At 48.2% G+C, this 23,677-nt stretch overlaps 2 protein-coding genes across 6 annotated transcripts in view; one reads left to right on the top strand and one right to left on the bottom strand.

Annotated features, from left to right (window-relative positions):
• LOC310647174 (pre-mRNA-processing factor 39-like) overlaps window positions 1–21,466 on the top strand; it is a 27,039-nt gene extending 5,573 nt beyond the window's left edge. The window contains exons 4-14 of one of the 5 annotated variants that reach the window (XM_083374200.1): window positions 292–410; window positions 1,970–2,137; window positions 3,646–3,844; window positions 5,377–5,484; window positions 6,202–6,366; window positions 7,650–7,776; window positions 9,445–9,713; window positions 10,715–10,899; window positions 11,790–11,864; window positions 13,360–13,510; window positions 21,303–21,466. In XM_083374200.1, the coding sequence (XP_083230326.1) occupies window positions 292–410; window positions 1,970–2,137; window positions 3,646–3,844; window positions 5,377–5,484; window positions 6,202–6,366; window positions 7,650–7,776; window positions 9,445–9,713; window positions 10,715–10,899; window positions 11,790–11,864; window positions 13,360–13,510; window positions 21,303–21,335 (1,599 nt within the window). In that variant the 3' untranslated portion in view covers window positions 21,336–21,466. Of the gene's footprint in view, window positions 1–291; window positions 411–1,969; window positions 2,138–3,645; window positions 3,845–5,376; window positions 5,485–6,201; window positions 6,367–7,649; window positions 7,777–9,444; window positions 9,714–10,714; window positions 10,900–11,789; window positions 11,970–13,359; window positions 13,511–16,422; window positions 16,962–21,302 lie in introns of those variants that run through there. The other 4 variants (XM_083374199.1, XM_083374198.1, XR_014493835.1 and 1 more) reach the window with 4 other exon arrangements.
• Window positions 19,310–23,677, bottom strand: MRPL49 (mitochondrial ribosomal protein L49). Its single transcript, XM_083374285.1, has 4 exons — window positions 23,562–23,677; window positions 21,508–21,673; window positions 20,892–21,019; window positions 19,310–19,479 (listed from the first exon to the last, which is right to left on the bottom strand). The coding sequence occupies exons 1-4, from the start codon at window positions 23,664–23,666 to the stop codon at window positions 19,333–19,335; spliced, it is 546 nt and encodes a 181-aa protein (XP_083230411.1). The 5' UTR covers window positions 23,667–23,677; the 3' UTR covers window positions 19,310–19,332.

Raw genomic sequence — 23,677 nt, 5'->3', positions numbered from 1 at the left:
CCCCTCCTTTGCGGATGCTCAACATCTTTTAAAACAACCTGAAGAAAAATTCTGGGAAATTCCAAAGCTTGCTGTTTTTATTTTCATTTCTGTTTTCGTAATTTGGTATCGCCCTGCTCTGTCCACAGCATCCGTTTATCTTCTCCCATCTGCTGTGTTGTAGAGCAAAGGTGGGGATCTGAAAGGTTAGCGTGGAAAAAAACTTAATTCTCAGAAAGTCCTCTTTGACCGAGTTGGGGGTGGGGGAGAGAAAGACTCCCCTAAAAGTTTATTTTCTCTGCTGCCCTGCAGGTTTTCCAGCGAGGCTTGCAGTCCATCCCTCTCAGCATGGACCTCTGGATCCATTACATCTCTTTCCTGCAGTCCAGCCTGGATATGAATCAACCCGATTCAGCTCAGAAAATTTGCGGGTAGGTCATGGGGGGAGCTTTTAGGTGGCAGCTGAAACTCAAGACGGGGTGGAATCGCCCAGGGCATTGATTCCTCCATCTTGTCCTCCCGTTTTTTGTTTTTTTTTCCTCCAAAAGTCAGTTCAAGGAAATGTGACAATTCATGTCCAGTAGCCTTTTTATTCTTCCTCTTTTAAATCTTCGAAAGGACTCGCGTTGTCTGATAAAGATTCCTCCCCACCCCTTCATAATTATGGAATACTGTAGACCAGGGGTGTCAAACTCAATTTCATTGAGGGCCTTGTGTTTGACATGTCTGCTGTAGAGGGTTTGTGTTCATTGTAATTTTTTCATAGTCTAAGATGTGTCATCTTTTCTGAGCCCAAACCAATGTATGTTTGGAGGAAAAAGTGCTGTCGGCAAAATTCTTCCGTCTCGTCGTCATTTAAAGAGAGAACAGCTTTGTTCCTAGAATCTTGGATGTGGTTTTCTGATATTCCAGTTGCTTTGCATTTGTTTAGAATCCTGTTTTTAAATTCAGAGCTGAACTTGTTTTCTCAACCGTGACCGGTGTCAGATTTCTTAAGCAGCATGAAGCTGCTTCTTAAAATAAAGAGTGTCTGGATACTCTCCTGGACAATGCCATTTCCACACACTCGTCGCACAAAGGCACTTTTGGCACACTTCCTGCACCAGCCCCTGTCTTTGTGACGGGTGCTCTTACACTCCTTGTCCCACTGGGACGACCGTCAGATTCTTCAGAGACCGTGTCTTGGAGCACTTTAAAAGAACTTCCCCCTCGGGCCTGTTTGACATGGCTGCTGCTTTGAATACAGGAGAATGTGAAATAGAAAAATAGCGTTTTGGGCTAGGCTCAACTTCACGGGCGCTCCCTTCCCAAACCTCCAGCTCTTGAGATTTGCAGTTGGCCTCCCATCCAGAGACTAACCAGGTCCAGCACTGCTTAGCTTCCTCATCCAGCTATAGTCCGCTAGGGGAAGTCGAGAAGGTGCGCTTGCAAAACACAGCTCCAGTCTTTCCTTCTGTACCAAGTTTCAAACATGGGGTTGCCCTCTTGCCATTTTAGTCAACAGAAGAGGGGGGGGAGAGAAGTTCAGTCCTGCTAAAAACTTTTTTACAGCCAATCCTCGACTTACGACAGTTCATTTACTGACGGTTCAAAGTTACGACGACACTGGGGGGGGGAAGCGACTTGCGACCCGTTTTTCAAACTTAACGACCATTGCAGGCATCTCCATGGTAACGGGGTCAAAGTTCAGACGCTTGGCAACTGACTCACATTTAATAACCCCGTCCTTCTTTTCACTAGACTAGCCAACCCCAAGTTCCCGCAGCCGTTTTTCGTATGTTTTAGTCTCCGGGTCTTTAATTGTCTTAGTTGCTCTTCTTTGCGCTTTTTTCTCTTCCCACCCCCCCAAAGTCTCAACATCTTTTTTGTAATGGTCCTCATCCTGCTCCTTGTACGTAACGACCCTCACAGCACCGCAGTGGCCTTACCAAGGCCTTGCCAAGTGGAACCGCTGTCGAAACGGGTTACTGTCCTCTGTCTTTCTCTGCAGCACTTTTGAGGCCGCTGTGGCTGCCGCGGGAGTGGATTTCCGTTCGGACAAGCTCTGGGAGATGTACGTGGAATGGCAGAAGGAGCAAGGGGACCTGAGGGCCGTGACTGGCATTTATGACAGGGTGCTGACCACGCCCACCCAGCTGTACAGCCACCACTGGGAAAAGTAAGTGCGAGACATGCGGTGTTTTGAGTTGGGGCCACGCCTGTCTCCGGGTCCCGCGGCGACGTTCTCCATACCAGCCTTTGGCAGAGGCATTGCGAATTACAGGCAGCCCTGGACTTAACAGCCATTCGATTAGCGAACGTTGGAAGTTACAACAAACACTGAAAAAGCTGACTTACAACCAGGCCTTGCGCATACTGCGGTGGTTGCAATTTCCCTACATTCGTAGGATCAAAACGTGGACGCTTGACAACCGACATATCTATATATCTATATCTATATTTATATCTATATCTATATATACATAGTGAGAGAAAGAGAGAGAGAGAGATCTAATCTAATCTTATCTCTCTCTATATGTATGTATGTATGTATGTATGTATGTATGTATTATGTATGTATGTATGTATATCAGGCACAAGAAACCGGGAATCCAGGTTGTTCAAATAAATACAAGCTTGTTCCATGTGTCTCTTATGAGCCGCACGGTGGTGCAGAGGTTAGAATGCAGCATTGCAGGCTAACTCTGCCCACTGCCAAGAGTTTGATCCTGACCGGCTCATGGTTGACGCAGCCTTCCGTCCATCCGAGGCTAGTAAAATGAGGACCCAGATTCTTGGGGGCAAATATGCTGGCTCTGTAAACCACTTGAGAGAGGGCTGTAAAGCTCCGTGAAGCGGTATATAAGTGCTATTGCTGTTGCTTCACAAGATTTAGAGACTGTAGTTAACACTGCAACAATCTCAAATTTCCGGGAAGTCCTCACAGAATAAACGTGTTTGGTCTAATCCTCCAAATGCCAGTTGCTCCCCCAAAACTACTCAAAGTCAAGGGGGACAGCACTCCGTCCATGCTCAGGGGGCCACACATGAAGGCTATCATCTAAAGACCCCATTTTTAAAAAAACCCATAGGGCAGTGATGGCAAACCTTTTAGAGACCGAGGGCCCAAACTGCAACCCAAAACTCACGTATCGTCGGGTGCCGGGTGGACGTGACCCATTGGGTGGGTGTGGCCCTTTGGGTGGGTGTGGCCCATTGGGTGGGCGTGGCTGCAGTGGTAACCGCAGACTGGGTGGGACTAAAAAGTTCCATCAATCAATGCCAACTTTGCGAGAACTTTCTTTTCCCTGTGAGAAGTTGAAATTGATTGATTGATTGATTGATTGAACCTTTTTTTTCCTTGCACACGGCGCTGGAGGCCTAAAGCGAAAAGGTTTTATAAAACCCAGCTGAAGGCCTAGGACTGGGGCGATGGCACGCGTGCCCACAGAGGGCTCTGCGTCTCACCTGTGCTGTAGGGCACAATTCCGCCTCTGCTATCAGGTTTGAGGTGGGGCACTCTGTCCCTGCTCAGAGACTCTGAGCACGCGTTCTCTCTAGCCTGAAGGCTGACTCGGCCTTCCATCCTTTCGAGGTCGGTAAAATGAGGACCCCAGATTTGTGTGTTTGTGTGTGTGTGTGAAGAAGCGCTATCAAAGCCTAAGTGCCCTCCTTTCTCCCGAACAGCTTCAAGGAACATCTGTCCACCCATTCCCCGATTGACATCCTCTCCATGGAAGAGCTGCTGTGGATGCAGTCCAAGTTGGCCTCCGACACGGCCCCCAAGACTGCGGAGGTGGAGGACGAGGAGGAAGCCCCACCTGGAGAAGATCTGCCCCTGAAGGCTGAAAGCAAGCAGGAGACGCCAGATGCGAGCCAGATCCTGGTGGGTCCATGTCTTCGCAGCGTCCCAGTCTGGGCTGGGATCTTCCCTGTTTGTCTTCCCCGAACCAACCCATAGCCAGAGCTGGGGAAGTGGGCAGTGGCAGGAGTCACAAAGCCATCTGAATACTACTACTACTACTACTACTACTACCGTTACTACTACTACTACTACTACTAAGGATGATGTTGGAAGGGACCTTGGAGGTCATCTAGTCCAACCCCCTGCTCAGGCAGGAAACCCTAGACCATTTCAGACAAATGGCTGTCCAGTCTCTCCTTAAAAACTTCCAGTGTTGGAGCATTCACCGCTTCTGGAGGCAGGTTGTTCCACTGGTTAATTGTTCTGACTGTCAGGAAGTTTCTCCTTAGTTCTAGGTTGCTTCTCTCCTTGATTAGTTTCCATCCGTTGCTCCTTGTCCTGCCTTTCGGCACTTTGGAGAAGAGCTTGACTCCCTCTTCTTTGGGGCAGCCCCTGAGATACTGGAAGGCTGCTATCATGTCCCCCCTCGTCCTTCTCTTCATTAAACTAGACCTACCCAATTCCAGCAGCCGTTCCTTATATGTTTTAGCCTCCAGTCCCCTAATCATATTTTGTAGTAAGTTAATCAGAATAGAGCTGGAAGGAACCTTGGAGGTCTTCTAGTCCAACCCCTTGCTCAAGCAGGAGACCCTAAACCAGGGGTAGGCAACCTTGGCTCTTTTAAGACTTGTGAACTTCAACTCCCAGAATTCCTGAGCCAGCATGGCTCACCTTGGAAACCTCTCCCTTTCCCCTCAGTGTGGCTGGCTCAGGAATTCTGGGAGTTGAAGTCCCCAAGTCCAAGGGACCATAGTTCCCCCATGCTGGCTTGGGAATTCTGGGAGTTGAAGTCCACCAGTCATGAAGGAGCCATAGTTCCCCCATGCTGGCTCGGGAATTCTGGGAGTTGAAGTCCACCAGTCATGAAGAGGCCAAGGTTGCCTACCCCTGGCCTGGGCCTAGGCCGCTTTATGAGTTGTGGACTTGCAACTGCCAGAATTCCTGAGCCAGCCACGCTGAGGGGAAAGGGAGAGGTTTCCAAGCTGAGGCATGCTGGCTCAGGAATTCTGGGAGTTGAAGTCCATGAGTCATAAAAGAGCCGAGGTTGCCTACCCCTGCCCTAAACCATTTCAGACAAGTGGCTCTTCAATCTCTTCTTAAAAACCTCCAGTGTTGGAACATTTACAACTTCCAAAGGCAAGCCATTCCCCTGGTAAATTGTCCTCACTACTGCCAAGCGTCTGAATTTTAACCACGTGACCACGGGGATGCCGCAACGGCCGTAAGTGTGAAACGTGGTCCTAAGTCACTTTTTTTTGAAGGGTGAATAAATGAAGCATCGTAAGGCAAGGGCTGCCCGTCAAGGCGGAATAGAAATAAGTAAAAACGAAAAAAGCAAATAATAAAAACAGGAATGCCCGCGGGGAAGTTGCTGGGATCCGATCCCAGTTCGCCACTTCTTTCCCTAAGGATTCTCTCAGATCTCCCTGATGTCATCTCTCCTTGGATTTCAGGCGACGCTGGACCCGGAAAAAGTCCTGGAGATGTCGATTTCGATCCGCCAACAGATCTTCAGTCAGAACGAAGCCGAAGTTAGCAAGCGCTGGAATTTTGAGGATGGGGTGCGTTGCTGCGCGCGAACAAATCGGATTCCTCCTACCCGACGGGGTGGCAAGGAAGCTTTTGAGTATCTGCTGGCAGAGCTAGGCAGGGGTCAGAGGGAATTGCGGGGGTGGGACGGGACCCTTTTTTATTAACACCTGGCCTGTTTCCTATCAGTAAAGAGTCTACACAGCGCTTTCTCAACCTGGAGAGTTTGACGATGGGTGGTGTCCTGGGTGCGTCTCTCCTACCTAGCTTCATGAGCTGACAGCCTGTTATTGGCAACGGGGGTGGGTGGGGGGGGAGAGAGAGAAAGATTGGACTATAAGGAGGAAGAAGCCGTGGGGATGGAGCTGTGTGAGAAATTTCAGCCCAGCCAAGGCCAATTATGGATATGCAGAGCTGGGAACCAAGAACTGTTTTTCCTAAACAATATAAAAAGGCAAAGGTTCCCCCGCACAGGCGTGCTAGTCGTTTCCGACTCTAGGGGCCGGTGCTCATCTCCGTTTCAAAGCCGAAGAGCCAGCGCTTGTCCAAGGACGTCTCCGTGGTCACGTGGCCGGCATGACTGGACGCCAAAGGCGCATGGAACGGATCAATTTCTTGCTTAGCCATGGCAATTTTCAGCTGCAATTGTGGTCGTAAATCAAGGACTACCTGTACTTTTAATTTTTGAGTAACGCTGGTTTGTCTCGGCTTCTCTGTGCTAACTGTAGCCCCGTCCCGCTTCCCCTTAGATCAAGAGGCCCTACTTCCACGTCAAGCCACTGGAGCGAGCCCAGCTGCGGAACTGGCGGGACTACCTGGACTTCGAGATCGCCAGTGGTTCCCACGAGCGCACCATCGTGCTCTTCGAGCGCTGCGTCATCGCTTGTGCCCTCTACGAGGAGTTCTGGATCAAGGTCAGCCAGGCTAAGTGGGTCTCTCGCTCGGCTCAAACCTGCTCAGGGCGTGAGAGACTTAACAGAGTTGGAAGGAACTCCGGAGGTCATCTAGCCCAACCCCCTGCTCAGGCAGGAACATATCTACTGTTTAATTCTTTTTTAAATTTTGTATTTTCATGTTCTTTTTTAGTTTCTATTGTTGTGAGCCGCCCTGAGTCCTTAGGGAGAAGGGCGGCATATATATATAAAATCAATCAGTCAATCAGTCAATCAATACCAGTGATGGCGAACCTTTTAGAGGCCGAGTGCCCAAACCGCAACGCCAAACCCACTTATGTATCGTCGGGTGCCGGGTGGGCGTGGCCCGTTGGGTGGGCGTGGCCCATTGGGGGGGCGTGGCTGCGGTGGTAACGGCAGACTGGGTGGGACTAAAAAGTTCAATCGATCAGTTCCAACTTTGCGAGATCTTTTTTTTCCCCCGTGAGTTGAAATTGATTGATTGATTGAACCTTTTTTTTCTTGCACACCGGCAGAGGCTTAAAGCGAAAAGGTTTTATAAAACCCAGCTGAAGGCCTAGGACTGGGACGATGGCGCGCGTGCCCACAGAGAGGGCTCTGCGTGCCACCTGTGGCACCCGTGCCATAGGTTCGCCACCACGGCCCTATACCGAATGGTGGTCCGATCTTTTCTTAAAAACCTCCAGTGTCGAAGCAGCCACAATTTCTGGAGGCAAGTCGTCAGGAGACCCGAGGGGGAGCAGTTCTCTTTCGTGGCACCCTTTGACAGCCTCTGAGCCTGCGCTAACCCTTTCGTTTTCAAACCTGCCCGCAAGTGTCAGCTTGCTGAGCTGAGCGTGTTTGAATTGGTACTGAGGGACAGTACTAGGATCCGTTCAGAATTAAAGGGGGGGGTAGTGGGAGCTGGGAAGCAGATCATTTGGAGCCCCCCTGAAGGGCAGGCATTTATTTTTCTTAAAACAGAAGACGCTCTGGAGCAATGTTTCTCAAACATGGCTCGTTGGAGATAGGTGAACTACAACTCCCAGAATTCCCCAGCCAGCGTGGCTGATTCTAGCCCAGGGGTCTCCAAACTTGGCAACTTTTAAGACTCGTGGACTTCAGCTCCCAGAATGCTGGCTGGGGAATTCTGGAACTTGAAGTCCACATATCTCCAAGCTTGGGAAACGCTGCTCTAGGGTCAGGCTGAGTAAATATTGCCCTATGAAGCATCCATGTTTATCTTTGCAACTATAAAACCACTTTTTCTGATGTTTTTCCCCTCTCGTCTCTCCTTAATTTAGTATATCAGGTACCTGGAGAACCACAGCATAGCTGGAGCCCGGAGTGTTTTCCAGAGGGCTTGCTGTTACCATCTGCCTCGTAAGCCCAACATTCACCTCCTGTGGGCAGCATTTGAGGAGAAACAAGGTGAGGAACAAGCAAAGTCAGCAGGGGCAAGCTTGGATTCACTTAACGACCCTGTGATTTAGTTAGCAACTACGGCAATTCGCTTAACAACCACGGGCGAAAAAAATCGTCTTTTAGTTGTATGTGACTCGCCTAACACTTAGCAATGGAAATTTTGTCTCAGCTCTGCTCCTAAGTCAAGTACTACCGGTGTGTTGTGAACAACACCTATCTCCCAGCCTGCAGGTGCCCATCACCGTAGGTATGCACACACGCCTCTTCTTTACTCATGTGTCACTTCTAAGATCTGGAGCAGGTTTGCTGAACCACAGCCACTTGAACATGTGTGGATTTTAAGTCCCATGGTGAATTCTGGGAGTCGAAGTCCGCAGGTCTTCAAGTCGCCAAAGCGGACAAACTCATCCAGAGGGAGAGACAAAAGGACATGATAATATTAACTGACTCAACTTAAGAGATTCTTTGATGAATCTCTTGAGAGTCGTTGATGAAAGTTTAGGATTTTGTTTAGAAAGAATAATTCAGACTCCTTCAATCTTACCTGCTTTGGCCAAGAGAAGACAGGATGGTGGAAGGAACATTATGGGCTTATTTCCTAGTTCAGGGGTCCCCAGCCCCAACCGGTTTGTGGACCGGTACCGGGCCGCGGCATGGCAGCAACCGGTCCACACAAACCAGCAAAGCCCCACCTGCGAGATGCAGGCAGCACACAAAACCACGCACACTCTCCAGTTTGCGGAAAATCATCTCTCCACAGAACCGGTCCTAGTTACCTCTTCCTAAGGCTGAATTTCGAGACATTACTGTTCTCTAAGGCAATCATAAATCCAACCTGGAACTAAGGAGTAATTTCCTGGCAGCGAGAACAATTAGTGGAACAGCTTTTAGTTCAACCTCTTACTCAAGGCAGGAGATCTTACACCATCTGGACAAACGTCGTTGCAATTGTTCTCGCTGTTGAGAAATTTCTCCTTCATTCCAGGTTGCTTCTCTCCTTAACGAGCTTCCATCCGTTCCTTCTTGTCCCCGGATGCCATGGAGAATAATTGGAGCCGGTCTTCTCTGTTGGCAGCCCCTGAATTACTGGACGACAGAATTCTTTTCTGCGTTAGGCTCGACAGACCTAGTTCCCTTAAGACGCTCGCCGTGCGGTTTAGCATCTCCGCTCCTCTTGTCAACCGAACTAGATAATATCTGAGTTAATAACCCGAGGCCCCAAATTGGTGATGCTTCTACAGAGAGTCCTCGACATAACAACAGTTCGTTTAGTAACCGTTCAGAGCTGCAAGACTTGACAAAGCGACTCGCGATTGTTTTTCACCCTTTTAACGACCGTTGCGGCATTGCCCCTCACAGTCACGCGATCAAAATTCGGACGCTTGGCAACTGAATCGCATTTACGACGGTCGCAGTGTCCCCTTTTGAGACCTTCCGAGCAGCAAAGTCAACGGGGCGGGGGGAGCCAGATTGACCTGACAGCCCTGTGACTAACTTTTAACAGCTGCAGCGATTCACTTAACCCCCGGGGGGGCAAGAAAGGTTGCAAAACGGGGCAAAAACCCAAGCGAACAAATGTCTCACCTAGCAACGGGAATTTGGGGGCTCCCCGGCGGTGGGTTAGCAGAGGACCCCCTGTGTTGACGATGCCCTTCCATGTGTTCCCACGTGCAGGAGAGGTGGAGGAAGCCCGGCGTATCTTGAAGACCTTTGAGGACTACGTGCCCGGCTTGGTCATGGTGCGTTTGCGGCGGGTGAGCCTGGAACGTCGGCTGGGGAACATGGACACGGCAGAGGCTCTTCTGGTGGAGGCCATACGGGACAACGAGGGGATGCCCATCTCCTCCTTCTACTCCGTCAAGCTGGCTCGGCAAGTCCTCAAAGTGCAGAAGAACCTGGCCAAAGCGCGGAAGATTCTCCTCGAAGCTTTGGAAAAGGACCCGGTAAAAAAACAACAACACAAGGGTGTTTCAGGGCATGCGCAGATAGTCCGCAGCTTACATTCATTTTCTGACCATTCGGTGTTACAACCACCCTGGGAAAAAGGTGACTTAGGACCGTTCTTCACGCGTACGGCCATTGCAGCATTCCCCACGGTCACGTGATCAACGTTCGGACACCTGGCATCTGGTTCCTATTTACGACGGTCGCAGGGTCCCGGGGTCACGCGATCCCCTTTTCTAAGCTGGCAGGCAAGGCCAACAGGGGAGCCAGATTCACTTAGCTGCTGCCTTCCTAACTTAACAAGTGCAGTGATTAACAACAGTGGCAAGGACTGGCGTGGAACGGAGCAAAAGTCACTTAACAACTGTCTCGCAACACACACTTTGGCCTCAGTTGTGGTCATCAGTCAAGGGCCGCTTGTTCTGTGAGTTCTGTGAGAAACAGGATGGAGGTCCTTTGGAAAAGGGCAGAGGTTGGGCCGCATTCGCACATCTCTAGTGCTTTGGAGAGAGCTGAGTAACATTTCGCCCTTACGATGGCCAAAACCTGACTCACTCTGACCCTCAGTTTGTGAACCATACAAACAATTACAGCAGTGTTTCTCAACCCCTGCAACTTTAAGCTGGGTGGACTTCAACTCCCAGAATTCTCCACCCAGCATGGGCTGGGGAAGACCATTTTAAAGCATGCTGGCTGGGGGATTCTGGGAGTTGAAGTTACACTTTTGAAGACATGCTGGCTGGGGAATTCTGGGAGTTGAAGTCCAGACATTTGAAGGCATGCTGGCTGGGGAATTCTGGGAATTGGAAGCCCATGCCTCTTTAAAAACATGCTGGCTGGGGAATTCTGGGAGTTGCAGTCCACCCACCTCCCAGAGGCTGAGGTTGAAAAATCCTGATTTGGAGGATTGCTTGGATTTGCCCTTTGCTCTTCTGAAATTTTCTCTTCCTCACTTCCCCCCCACCCCCAAACGCCACAACCGGATTCTCTTCGGGTGCAGGACAATGCCAAGCTGTACGCGAACCTCTTGGAGATGGAATTCAGCGCTGATGTCCGTCAGAACGAGGGCAACACCATGAGCAGTTTTGACCGCGCCTTGACCAGCGGGCTCCCCCTGGAGACCAAGATCATCTTCTCCCAGCGCAGAGTGGAGTTTCTGGAAGATTTTGGGTCGAGCATAAACAGGTAATCCGAGGCATGGTTTACCTTAAAAGTCCTTTATTCAGCCTAATACACCCGCAAATGCTTGCTCAAAGGAAGCTGGAATCTGAAATCTCCGCCCCCCCCCCTTGCACAATATATTAAAACACAATTCTCCACCTTTCTAATTTTGTCATTAATCATATTCTCCAATTAATTTAAAGAGTCGGTTTCCCTTCCTAGAAGACCGGCCAAGGCCTTATCTTCTTTAGTGAGAGAAATGGCCTTGAAAGGTGCAATCCTACTCATCCCTCCTCCCAACCTTAAAGTAATCTTTCAAAGCAATACCCAAGTTTAACATATGAAAAACCGCTATTTCTTCATCTTTTGTCAAGCAAGAACATTCATGTTGGCAGCATTGACAAGTCACTTTCCCTTCCTAGAAAACCGGCCAAGCCTTATCTTCTGTAGTGAGAGAGATGGCCTTGAAAGGTGCATTCCTACTCATCCCTCCTCCCAACCTTCTCATCCCTTCTACCCACCTTAAAGTAATCTTTCAAAGCAATACCCAAGTTTAACATATGAAAAACCCCTACTTCTTCATCTTTTGTCAAGCAAGAACATTCATGTTGGCAGCATTGACAAGTCACTTTCCCTTCCTAGAAAACCGGCCAAGCCTTATCTTCTGTAGTGAGAGAGATGGCCTTGAAAGGTGCATTCCTACTCATCCCTCCTCCCAACCTTCTCATCCCTTCTACCCACCTTAAAGTAATCTTTCAAAGCAATACCCAAGTTTAACATATGAAAAACCCCTACTTCTTCATCTTTTGTCAAGCAAGAACATTCGATGTTGGCAGCGTTGACACTGCTGTCTTCAGCCTCTTGACACGACCCAGAGCATGCCCAAAGTTCACCTCTCCCTCTTCTCTTCCCAGCCTGCTGATGTGCTACGAAGAGCATCAGAAACTCTTGAACCAGCAGATGATGAGGAAGAGGCTTCTGGAAAACGGGTAAGGATACTTCCCTTTCTGCGGCTCTACCCTTCCTTTTCCTCTCTTAGCTGCATTCGTGTTTTGGGAGGGAACAACGGGGATCGCCTGACCAAGACTCAAATCGTACGTCACACCAAGCCATCGTGCCGGTTTTTTTATGTGTGTTTGTTGTATGTATACGGATTTTTCTCCTGCCTTTATTAGTTTCATAACTTAACTCAAGGCAGCCAGCGTACGCCAGACTTTTTAAGTCTTCCTGTTTTGCCCGCAACAACCACCCGGTGAGGTGAGTTGGGCCGAGAGCGAATGAGTGGCCCAAAGTCACCCAGTTGGCTTTCCTGGCTAAGAGGAGACTCGAACTCAAGAGTCTCCTGGTGATTGGCCCAAAAGTCACCTAGCCGGCTTTCATGTCTGAAGTGGAACTAGAACTCACCCTCTCCTGGTTTCTAGGCCAGCACTTTTGCCCCAATGCCTGCCAGGTGTTCGGTGTTGTCTTTATTCTAAACCCGTCCAAAACCATAATCAAGCTAATGACGGCTTGCTGTGAGGTGTGGACCCTGGCTTATTGTCAGCTAGAGTGCGATTATTGAAAATGATTTAGTGAAAATACTAATGTCTAAGACTACGTGCGTTTTGGAAAAAGAGTTTAGGTTTCAGCGGTGAATTGCACCAAGCTGGCTTTTTAAAAAAATCTTTTTAAAAGTTTTTCTACAAAACATAGTGCTTTCCACCTGACCAACAGATTAGCACAAGGGTCTTCAAACTTGGCCCTTTTATGACTTGTGGACTTCAACTCCCAGAATTGCTCAGCCAGCGTGCCTGGCTGAGGAATTCTGGGAGTTGAAGTTCACAAGTCATAAAAGGGCCAAGTTTGAAGACCCCTGGATTAGCAGTTATGTCTGGGTTGAACTCTTTGGCTACTCACCTTCTTTGCAGAGTTAAAAGCTGATTTCCACCCGTCTTAAAAGTTGCTAAGGTTGAGAAGCATTGGGTTTGGGAGTGTGTGCGTGTGGAAATGCCGTGCCCGTTTTCTGCTTTTTTAAATTGTTTTATAGTTGTTTTGTTTCCTTGTGAACTGGCCAGAATCTTTGGCTGCTTATAAACTGAAAGGAACCAACTCCACAGTTGGCCCAGGGCAGGCCCACAAATTGGGGTTCCAGGAGCGTAATGAGCCAGCATCTGTTTTTGCCAGCCTTCCAAAAGGCCAGCAGTCTCAAAGAGTTCTCCCAAAGATGCTTTTTGAGCTGAAGAAGCTTCTTGGATGAGAAGCGAAAGATCTTCAAAGGAAAAAAAAAAAGGAAGACACAGTCCAGTTGCCTGGTGCAAAAGCATCTTTGGGATAACTCTGACCTGGATGGCTGAGAATCTCCCTAGAGACAGCAGGCTCAGAGGTTTATGAGGCGGGGGAAAGGGTGGGGTGGTGGGGCGCTGCGATGGGTGCATCGCGGACACCCCGGTGTTGCAACAGTGCCCAAGTTGACCAGCTGACATTGACCCTTTTGAAACTCCCAAGCAGCGCGGAGGAATCCGACGACAAAAGGTTGAGACTTGAAGATGCAGGCATGGGGGGTGGCAACGTAGCCATGGCGACCACTGGCATCACGCCCTTGATGGCAAGCGACACCAGCGCAGCGGGCACTTACAACTATAACACATGGTACCAGGTGAGTTGCCCAAGGCAGTTGGCATCAGATTGTGAATCATCTGCTCCCTCTCTCTCCACCCCCCCACCCCCCGGGCGATCTCGGGACTACAATTCGCAGAAAGCGTAGCCGCCGTATTGGGAGGGGACGTTGGGCCCTGCCCTGCCAGGACATCTCGGGGGTGGGGAGATCTGAACATATGACGGGATTGACTCTTGAGTGTGACCCCAGCCCCATGGTCTGCACAATCCGTATCCGAGACCAAATTGGGCAGCGGAGCTGGAATAATAATGATAACGGTTTTTAAAGAACAGTGCTCTGGTCGGTGTGAATAGAGACTTCGCAGCTAGTCCTCGTCTTAAACAGCCATTCGTTTAGCGACTGTTCAGAATTACAACAGCACGGAAAAAAGGGACTTGGAACGGGGTCCTCCCGTTTATGACCCCATCACTACATCCCCAGAGTCACGTCATCAAAATTCAGGCACTTGGCGACTGGCATGTTATTTGCAACCGCTGCAGAGCCCCGTGCGATGTGCCATTTTGCGACCTTCCCAGCCAATTCTAACAAGCAGAGCACACCAGAGGATGCCAGATTCATTTAATGACTGTGATTCGTTCATTAACAACTTTGGGAAAAGTTGGGTGTGACTCACCTAACCACCCCCTTGCTTAGCCATGGAAATTCTAGACCCTACTGCGCTCATAAATTGAGGACTATCTACACTGCCTTTTAGCAAACGTTGATACACAATTCAACTGTTTCCTACTGCCCACTTTTTAAAAGATTGGCCCCATTTAAACATATTTTGCATATTGCACAAAGCTTCTCTGAGATATGAGTGGAAGCTCGTTAAAGAGAGAACCAGCCTGGAATTAAGGAGACAGTGAGAACAATTAACCAGTGGAACAGCTTGCCTCCAGAAGTTGTGGGTGCTCCATCACTGGAGGTTTTTAGGAAGACATTGGACAGGTATATATGTCCAGGATGATGTAAGGACTTCTGCCTTGGGCAGAGGGTTGGACTAGAAGACCTCCAGGGTTCCTTACAGATGTGTGTGTGTGTGTGTGTGTGTGTGTGTGTATGTGTATATATGTGTATATGTATATATATGAAGTATATATGTATATATATGAAGTATATATGTATATATGTATATTTATTTTATTTATTTTTATTTTAATTCCATTTATATCCCGCCCTTCTCCGAAGACTCAGGGCGGCTTACAAACTTAGCAGTAGCCTTCATTCTATGTATATGCCTGCTTATTAGGGCTTTCACACACACACCCAAGCGGCATTATTACAAAGTCAGCTTAATTGCCCCCAACAATCTGGGTCCTCATTTTACCTACCTGGGAAGGATGGAAGGCTGAGTCAACCTTGAGCCTGGTGGGACGCGAACCTCCACTAATTGCAGGCAGCTGGTGTTACTTAAGGAGGCATCAGCCCACTGCTCCACCTCTCATATATGTGGATATATATATATGTGTGTGTGTGTGTGTGTGTGTGTGTGTGTGTGTGTGTGTGTGTATGTGTATGTATATATATATATATGTATATATATATATATGTGTGTGTGTATATATATATATGTGTATATGTATATGTGTGTGTGTGTGTGTGTATATATATATATATATATATATATATATATATATATATATATATATATATATATATATATATATATATATGTTTAAGTATTTGTCAAGGCTTTTTGAATGGACCTTGCTAATTAACTCTTTCATTCCTGTTTTGGCCCGACTCGGGGCTTATCCACAGGAACTAGTCAACTTATGATGGCTCATTATTTGTGCAAATTATTCAAATTGCTAATAAAGAATTTGGGAGGCTAAGATGATCATTTCGAACTCTTTATGTTCTCATCAGTTAGTCATACCCTTTATCTGAGATTCGAATAAATAAAAAAATAATAAATAATAATAAAAAGGGAGAAAGAACCCGTGGCTCAGGAAGTTAAAACACTGCCTGATATATATAATCAGCCCAGGTTCGAATCTCAGATATATGTTTGTGTGTGGATATATATATATATATGTGTGGATATATATATATATGTGTGGATATGGATCTTTGGTCATTCGGGTTTTTTCCCGCGTAGAACTAAAGGTGTAGGAGCAATGTTTTGACGGAATCCCATCCGTCATCATCAGGCTGGTGGCTTCTCCCAGAAGAAGGAAGCTGAAGCCACCAGCCTGATGATGATGGATGGGATTCCGTCGAAATATTGCTCCTACACCTTTAGTTCTACGTGGGGAAAAACCTGAATGACCAAAGTTCCACATACAAACACCCGCGAAAACCTCAAAAAACATATATATATGGAAACGACTAGCACACATGTGCGGGGGAACCTTTACCTTTACCTTTATATATATATATATATATAGAGAGAGAGAGAGAGAGAGAGAGTGTGTGTGTGTGTGTGAGTGTGGCGGGTCGAATCCCGAGTGCCGCGTAGCAGAGAGAGCGCCCGTTACGTGTCTAGTCGTTTCCGACTCTAGGGGCCGGTGCTCATCTCCGTTTCAAAGCCGAAGAGCCAGCGCTTGTCCGAGGACGTCTCCGTGGTCATGTGGCCGGCATGACTAGACGCCAAAGGCGCACGGAACGCCGTTACCTTCCCACCAGAGTGGTCCCTATTTTTCTACTTGCGTTTTTATGTGCTTTTGAACTGCTAGGTTGGCAGAAGCTGGGACAAGTAACAGGCGCTCACTCTGTTCCGCGGCACTCGGGATTCGACCCGCCAAACTGCCGACCTTCTGATCAACAAGCTCAGCGTCCTAACCCACTGAGCCACCGCGTCCCTCTGGGCAGCTTACAACAAGCTATATAAAATAACATTTCTGTAGCCCACATTTCTTCACTTAAATAAATGCTTCCCCCCCCATTGCTACTTCATTCTGCTGCAGAATTACAGTAACTACGGATACCAGAACACATGGAACTACAATCAGTACTACCAGCAGACCTGAAAATAACTGACCAGAGATGGTTGTGTCTGGGGCCTAGATGGGCAGCTCTGGCTATCTTTGCTCAACTTCTGAACGGAAGCAAATGGCTGACTCTGGTCTCTTTCCCGACGGCGATGGACAGACTTGTTCCAAGCTTTAGAAAAACCTGACCCTTTTTCTACTAATTTGATTTTATCATCTGCCCCCTAAATTTTCAAAACTGGAGAGGACACGTTGCCATCAGGAGATCCTGCGTGAAGAAACAGGATTTGTTCGTTCCGTGGCCGCGCCCGTGGGAAGTCCAGCAGAGATACTTCTGAAGATGCACAACCACAGGCCGTTGTGACACTCCCATCTTCTTCCTGGTTGCAAATGTAGCTTCATTTTGAATCAAGGCCTTGGAAACAGCATGTTTTTTGTTTTTTTTTGTAAAAGAGTTCCCTCTGTACATTTTCACTTTTTGCAGCTGTAAATAAACTGGAATCGGTAACGTGTCATCCACTCTTTTTTTTAAAAAAAAAATATATGGAATGCTTCACGAATTTGCCTGTCATCCTTGCGCAGGGGCCATGCTAATCATCTCTGTATTGTTCCAATTTTAGTATATGTGCTGCCGAAGCGAGCACCGTGTCATCCACTCTTTATTTAGAGCCGACCCTTGTAAGATTGCTTTAAGGTAGTGTTTCTCAACCTTGGCAACTTTTAACATGGGTGGACTTAAGTTTCCAGAATTCCCCTGTCAGCATGCTTTTAGGAGGGGTGGAATTGAACTCCCAGAATTCCCTGGCCAGCATGCTTTAAGAGGGGTAGATGTCAACTCCCAGAATTCCCTAGCCAGCATGCTTTAAGAGGGGTAGACCTCAGCTCCCAGAATTCCCTAGCCAGAGTGCTTTAAGAGGGGTGGACTGCAGCTCCCAGAATTCCCTGGCCAGCATGCTTTAAGAGGGGTAGATGTCAACTCCCAGAATTCCCTAGCCAGCATGCTTTAAGAGGGGTAGACCTCAGCTCCCAGAATTCCCTAGCCAGAGTGCTTTAAGAGGGGTGGACTGCAGCTTCCAGAATTCCCTGGCCAGCATGCTTTAAGAAGGTTGGACTTCAGCTCCCAGAATTCCCTAGCCAGTGCTTTAAGAGGAGTAGACTTCAGCTCCCAGAATTCCCTAGCCAGAGTGCTTTAAGAGGGGTGGACTTCAGCTCTCAGAATTCCCCAGCCAGCATGATTTAAGAGTTGAAGCTAAACTCCATGCTGGCTGAGGAATTCTGGGAGTTGGTGTCCACGCATCTTCAAAGTTGCCAAACTTGAGGAAAGATCTGATTCAGCAGATTCAAATCACACCGAGACTTGGAGCCAGTCAGCTCTAATTCCTATCTGGACGGCAGACCAAAAAGAAATCCTAGCGGGAAGAAGAGGTAGTCCTCTAATTACAGCAGTTCGTTCAAAGTTACAACAGCAGCGAAAAAAATGACATGACCGTTTTTACAATGACGACCGTTGCAGCACACACCCCCATAGTCATGTGATCAAACATTGGACACTCATGTCCCAGGACAACGTCAACCACTTTTGCGACCTGACAAGCAAAATCAATGGGGAAGCCAGATTCGTTTAAAAGCTAGCTTAACAACCGCAACGATTCACTTAACAACTGTCCCAAGAAAGGTCGTAAAAATGGGGGAAATTCACTTAAGAAATGTCTTGCTTAGCAACAAAAATGTTTGATTGGTGATCGTATGTCGAGGATTACCTCTAGTATCAAAGGACTTCTCACCCTGCCACTAGAAGTGTGTGGGTTTGGGTTATTCCAGGGGTCTGCAACCTTGACAACTTTTAAGACTTGTGGACTTCAGCTCCCAGAATTCCTCAGCCAGCTGGCTGAGGAATTCTGGGAGCTGAAGTCCACAAGTCTTAAAAGTTGTCAAGGTTGCAGACCCCTGGGTTAGCCCAAGTTGTCACTGGGATTTGAACTTTACTGCTTCCTTTATGAATACACAAGGGCCGTGACCTAAATTTATACCGATTTATATGTCCCACTGCTTTGATTCTACCCTAGGACCTTTTCAGCTTTCCTTTGCTGATATGTACAGCTAAAAGGATAAAACTGAGAGTTTTCTGCTGCACGAATTGTCCGCTGGGGCAACGTAAACCCTTGGAACACAACTCATTTCTCCACTTCCCTTGCCCCATAAGCCAGCGATCCCCAAACCCTGGTCCATTGGGAACCGCCAAAGTGGTGGGCGAGCACGCAAAGCTTCATTTGTGCATGTGTGGGAATTAGGTTGTGTGCGTGAAACCATTCCTCCCCCCGGCCGCCGAAGCTGCCACAGGACCAAGGAAAGGTTGGGGACCCCTGCCGTAAGCCATCATCACGTTCTTGCAATCGCCGTACCCCGAGGTACAGCAAATAAAGGTGAGCTAAAAGAGAAATAACTGCGACTTGAGCTTTAAATCCCGTTTTAGTCATAAACAGGCGGCGTTTACCGTACAGCCAACCAAACGGACCCGAATTTCCGTTGCTAAGCGAGGCAGTTCAGTCACGTCTGGTTTTACAACCTTTTGGGCTAAGGTGGTTAAGGAAATCACTGCAGTTCAATGGTGGTTAACAGAATGGGGTTTCCTCTATTGCAGGGTGTGTGTGTGTGTGTGTGTGTGTGTCAAACTCGCAACAGTCATCCGTCACTTTTTTCAGCGCTGTTGTAACTTAATGAACTGTTGTAAGTCAAGGACTACTTGTATCTTGTACTTAGCAAACAAGGGATTCTTACTAGGAGCGGCACTACTGGACTAAGCCAGAATTACCCATTGAGTAAGAACAGGTTTCCCAAGTGCATCTTCGCAGGGGGACAAAGCTCGACGCATCTGCCATCCTTTATTTAAAAGCCTCTGTCCATCAACCACGTCTTTAGTTCCTCTTCAAAGTAGCCCTTGACACGGATGCTACAGGTATTTTCGTTGACTTGGGTTGCTGGCGTTTGTCCGGACAATTCCGTGAGGAATCTCTTCACATCATTCTCCAGGGCCTGGAGAAAAAAAAAAGTAAATTTACAGGTTACCACATGTATTTAGTTAGTTGATTGCCTGATCTCTAGGCTACGGCTTTTCAACCTTTTCACCCATTGTTCCACTTTTAGGATATGGCAACATCCGAGTACCACCAGTCACCTAACAAAGGCTCAAAAACTTGATGACCCAAAAAAAAGGGATGAAGTACAGGTAGTTCTCGACTTACAACAGTTCGCTTAGTGACTGTTCAAAGTTACAATGGCCCTGAAAAAAGGGCCCCCCAAGCCACAGCCGAGCAAGACGCCTGCCCGCCTGGCGGTGCTCTTCCTCCTGTCCGAGGTTTTCATTGTTGTGAGCTTTTCTGTTGAGGATTGGCAGCGGGGGTGGGGTGGGGGGTGTTTGGTTTTTATTTCCCCCCCCCCTTGCTGGGTGGTTGCAGCAGGTTTGGGTCACTTCACATGACCCTGGGACACGGTGACCGTCATAAATATGAATCAGTTGCCGAGCATCTGAATGTAAATCACAAGACCCTGGAGATGCTGCAACATTCCAGCTGATTGGCGCTTCTTCTGGGCTCAGAAGCGCCAGGATCAGCGCCGAGCTCCAGCTGGATCCTGGCGCTTCCGCTGAGCCCTGACACCTCCAGCCGTCTCTCGCTCAGGCTTGTGCGGTGCTGCCCCCGGTTCAGCTCATTCCCCTCCCCCGCTACCACTTTCCTAGGATGGTCGCGTACCACCTGCCAGGTGCCAATGTACCACAGGTGGTACCTGTACCACTGGTTGAAAAGCCCTGGACTAGGGCACCCAGAAGCCTACCAGTATCCAGTCCAGCTCTGATCTGACAAGCTGTCTTTGGTGAGTGCCAATTAGCACAGAGGCCGGCGCACTCTGAACCAACTGCAGCCTCCAAGCAATCATCCTAGCTGCCAGGTAGGAAACGGGGTCCCCAACCCCTGAGCCACAGCCCACTACACGGCTGCAGCTTCTTCAGAAGCGGACCATGAGAGCAATGGGCGAGCCTGTGCATGTGCGAAGCTCCACTCGCACAAGTGGCGGGCACACGCGCACGCATGCGAAGCTCCACTCACACGAACGTTCACGTGCCAAGCTCCACTCAAGAAGCCATCTGGGATCAGCCAACAGAGCGCCCATTCAGGACAGACTTGAAGTCCCAAAAGTGCTTTTTTCAAAAGGCAACAGGACTTTCCTACTTTTTGCCTTGGAAACATTTCGCTTCTCCCACATCTGGAAAAGCTTCTTGGATGAGAAGCAAAATATCTCCAAAGAAAAACAAAGAAAAAAATCCAGTTGCCTTTTGAAAAAGCACCTGTGGGACAACCATGAGAATCTCCAGAGAGAGCTGAAAGATTAAAATCAGCTCACACTGCCACAGCACCTATGCCAGCTTGGTAGAGAAAACTATAACCTACCCAGATATCACCTTCAATTTTCCTGATAATAGTTATCTTCCTTGTTCCATGATGAGAAGTATCTTTGTACACAGGTACATTGTGCATGCGGGACCGCCGTACAAAGTAGGGAAGATCAGGAGGCAGGTCTGAAAGCATTGGAAACATAAAATAAATATTAACTGTATTGTCTTTTCATACAATAAGTAATTTATAACAAAACCTGGTCGGGGGAGATTTATTTCCCTCTTGCTCAACTATCAATTTTGCACACGTGCTTAATTTAAGATACATACCTAAAATGTAAAACGTGAAGTTACAACAAGAGGCATGAGTCAGGGAGAACTGAGTGAAAAGAAGCTGTTTTTTTATTTTATAGTGAATGCAGTTACTCTACCAAGAAGTCTTAATTTTGCTCAATTTTCTTTTCAGGGAGGAAACTTACTAGAACAATTTGTCAAATGATGCAGGGGTGTCAAACTGCCGGCCCGCGGGCTGGACGTGTCACCAGGAAATCACGCTCACCCCATCGCCGGCAATGACAAATACATTGCATGAAATCACGTGACGTTGCGAGTTTGACATGTCTGTTATACATTAAGGAAATCAAATCTGGAAGTGTTTTGCCCCATTTTACCTTGTGGTGCTCTCCATCCAGAAGGTGTAGGATACTGGTCGTGTTTGGGAGGTACAGGCACCGTGGTAGGTGGTATCAACCTCTCCACAAATTTATATTCTTCAGTAGACTCAACAATCCCGGGGTACTTCAGGTCAGCAGAATTGGACTTACCCGAAACATGTCTCTGAAACAGAAGGATGAGATAGCAGTGAGCTAATTTTCCCTACAAAGTTCATTTGTAATTAGGTAAAGGTAAAGGTTCCCCCACACACGTGTGCTAGTCGTTTCCGACTCTAGGGGCCGGTGCTCATCTCCGTTTCAAAGCCGAAGAGCCAGCGCTTGTCCGAGGACGTCTCCGTGGTCATGTGGCCGGCATGACTAGATGCCAAAGGCGCATGGAACACTGTTACCTTCCCACCGTAGTGGTCCCTATTTTTCTACTTGTATTTTTACGTGCTTTCGAACTGCTAGGTTGGCAGAAGCTGGGACGTGTAACAGGCGCTCACTCTGTTACGTGGCACTCGGGATTCGACCCGCCAAACTGCCGACCTTCTGATCAACAAGCTCAGCGTCCTAACCCAGTGAGCCACCGCATCCCTTTCCATTTGTAATTACTGCATCCAATTTAATAAAAGTTGAGGGAGAAAACTGTTTTTCCTGTTAGCCTGGAGCCCACATGACTGGAATGCTAGGAGGACAGGATTCAAGAGTTCCAAGAAAGCAGCAAGGCAGCTGAACATGATGGAAGTGAAAGTCTAACGTCAAGCAGGAAACGGATGGGAGATGCAGGTGAGCAGAAGACATAAACAGAAAGGCTAGATAACATTTAGAATCTAACTTTAATCAACTGCCCCATCCCATAAACAACATTCTTAACAAGCGCAGAGACAAAAAAAGAAGAAGATATTTTTGTATTTTGGATTTGGGGAGAACGTTATGGGCAAAATGCAGGGATTAAAGAATCACCCATTGAAAGACTAGTTTGGTGGCATGGTTAAGGTGATGGCTTAGAAACCAGGAGACGAGTGAATTCTAGTCCCACCAACAGGCAAATATACACATCCCAGGACTATGTTGCAGGATCCAATCTGGGTCAGTCACGAAGACCAAAGGTCTAGTCTTCTCTCTAGCAGAGTGTGTGCTATTCTCTGTGTGGTATTTATATGGTGCCTGTTGTACGTGGGTTTTTAGATGTTGATTGGGACCTGTGGATGGATGGATGGCTTTTAAGTCATTAGCTGTCCTTTGCTTGTGCTACCCTCGCCATAGGCTGGTAGTAAATCAGCACTCCTGTTCACAGTCTAATTCTAGTCCCACCTTAGAATAGAATAGAGCTAGAAGGGACCTTGGAGGTCTTCTAGTCTCAGCCCCCTCCTCAAGCAGAAGACCCTATACTATTTCAGTTCACCTTTGGGCCAATCACCAGCAGGCAGCGAGTTCTAGTCCTGCCTTAGGCACAAAACCCACCTGCATGACTTTGGGCCAATCACCAGCAGGCAGCGAGTTCTAGTCCTGTTCTAAGCATAGAAGCCGACTGGGTAACTTTTGAGAGTTCTAGTGCCATCTTAACCATGAAAGCTAGCTGAGGGACTTTTGGCCAGTCTCTCTCTTTCTGTCAGCCCAACTCACCTCACAGGGTTGCTGTTGTTGTTGTGGGGAAAACGGGAAGAGGAAAGGCGGGATAATCACTGTGTGTTGGGGGGAGAGAGCACGGGGGGGGGGAGGCTCAGCTAATCTCAATGTACACATGTTGTACTTTGACAATAAAGGTTTATTATTAACAAATAAAAGCGGGAAACCTCCCCTTAAGAGACTCGGCCAGTTGCATGGATCTGGCGGGATAATCAACCTGCAATGCTTCTGCCTGTCGTACCAAGAGAAGAACCAGCTTCCAAGCCGGGGTACCATATCTGGGCTGCAGAAAGCCGGACGGCCACTACAGGGCAGCCAAAACCCTCTCCATTTGTCTCGGTGATGCTACAGACCCCTCACAATGGTTGTGCCAACCGCGCCAGATCAGCCCGAAATGCTCCCTTCGGAGCCCACAGACACCCCTCCGCCTCTGCCCCTACCAGCAAGGCCGCCTGCCAGGGCCGCCTCGGCCGCCCGACCGCTCGCAGGACCAGCAGCGTCTTCCTCAGCCCGACGCCGGCGAAAGCGGAGGGGAAGGCCGCCATCTTGGCTCGGC

The sequence above is a fragment of the Vipera ursinii genome, assembly GCF_947247035.1.
Source record: "Vipera ursinii genome assembly, chromosome: 15".
NCBI lineage: Eukaryota > Metazoa > Chordata > Lepidosauria > Squamata > Viperidae > Vipera > Vipera ursinii.
Note: the sequence above shows the minus strand (reverse complement) of the source record. Positions and strands in the feature narration are given on the sequence as shown.

Coding starts and splice junctions, on each gene's coding strand:
- MRPL49 (XM_083374285.1), bottom strand. CDS start 23,666: ATGGCGGCCTTCCCCTCCGCTTTCGCCGGCGTCGGGCTGAGGAAGACG. Junction 21,674..23,561: donor CCTGGCAGGCGGCCTTGCTG/GTAGGGGCAGAG, acceptor CTTCTGTTTCAG/AGACATGTTTCGGGTAAGTC. Junction 21,020..21,507: donor TGGATGGAGAGCACCACAAG/GTAAAATGGGGC, acceptor CAATGCTTTCAG/ACCTGCCTCCTGATCTTCCC.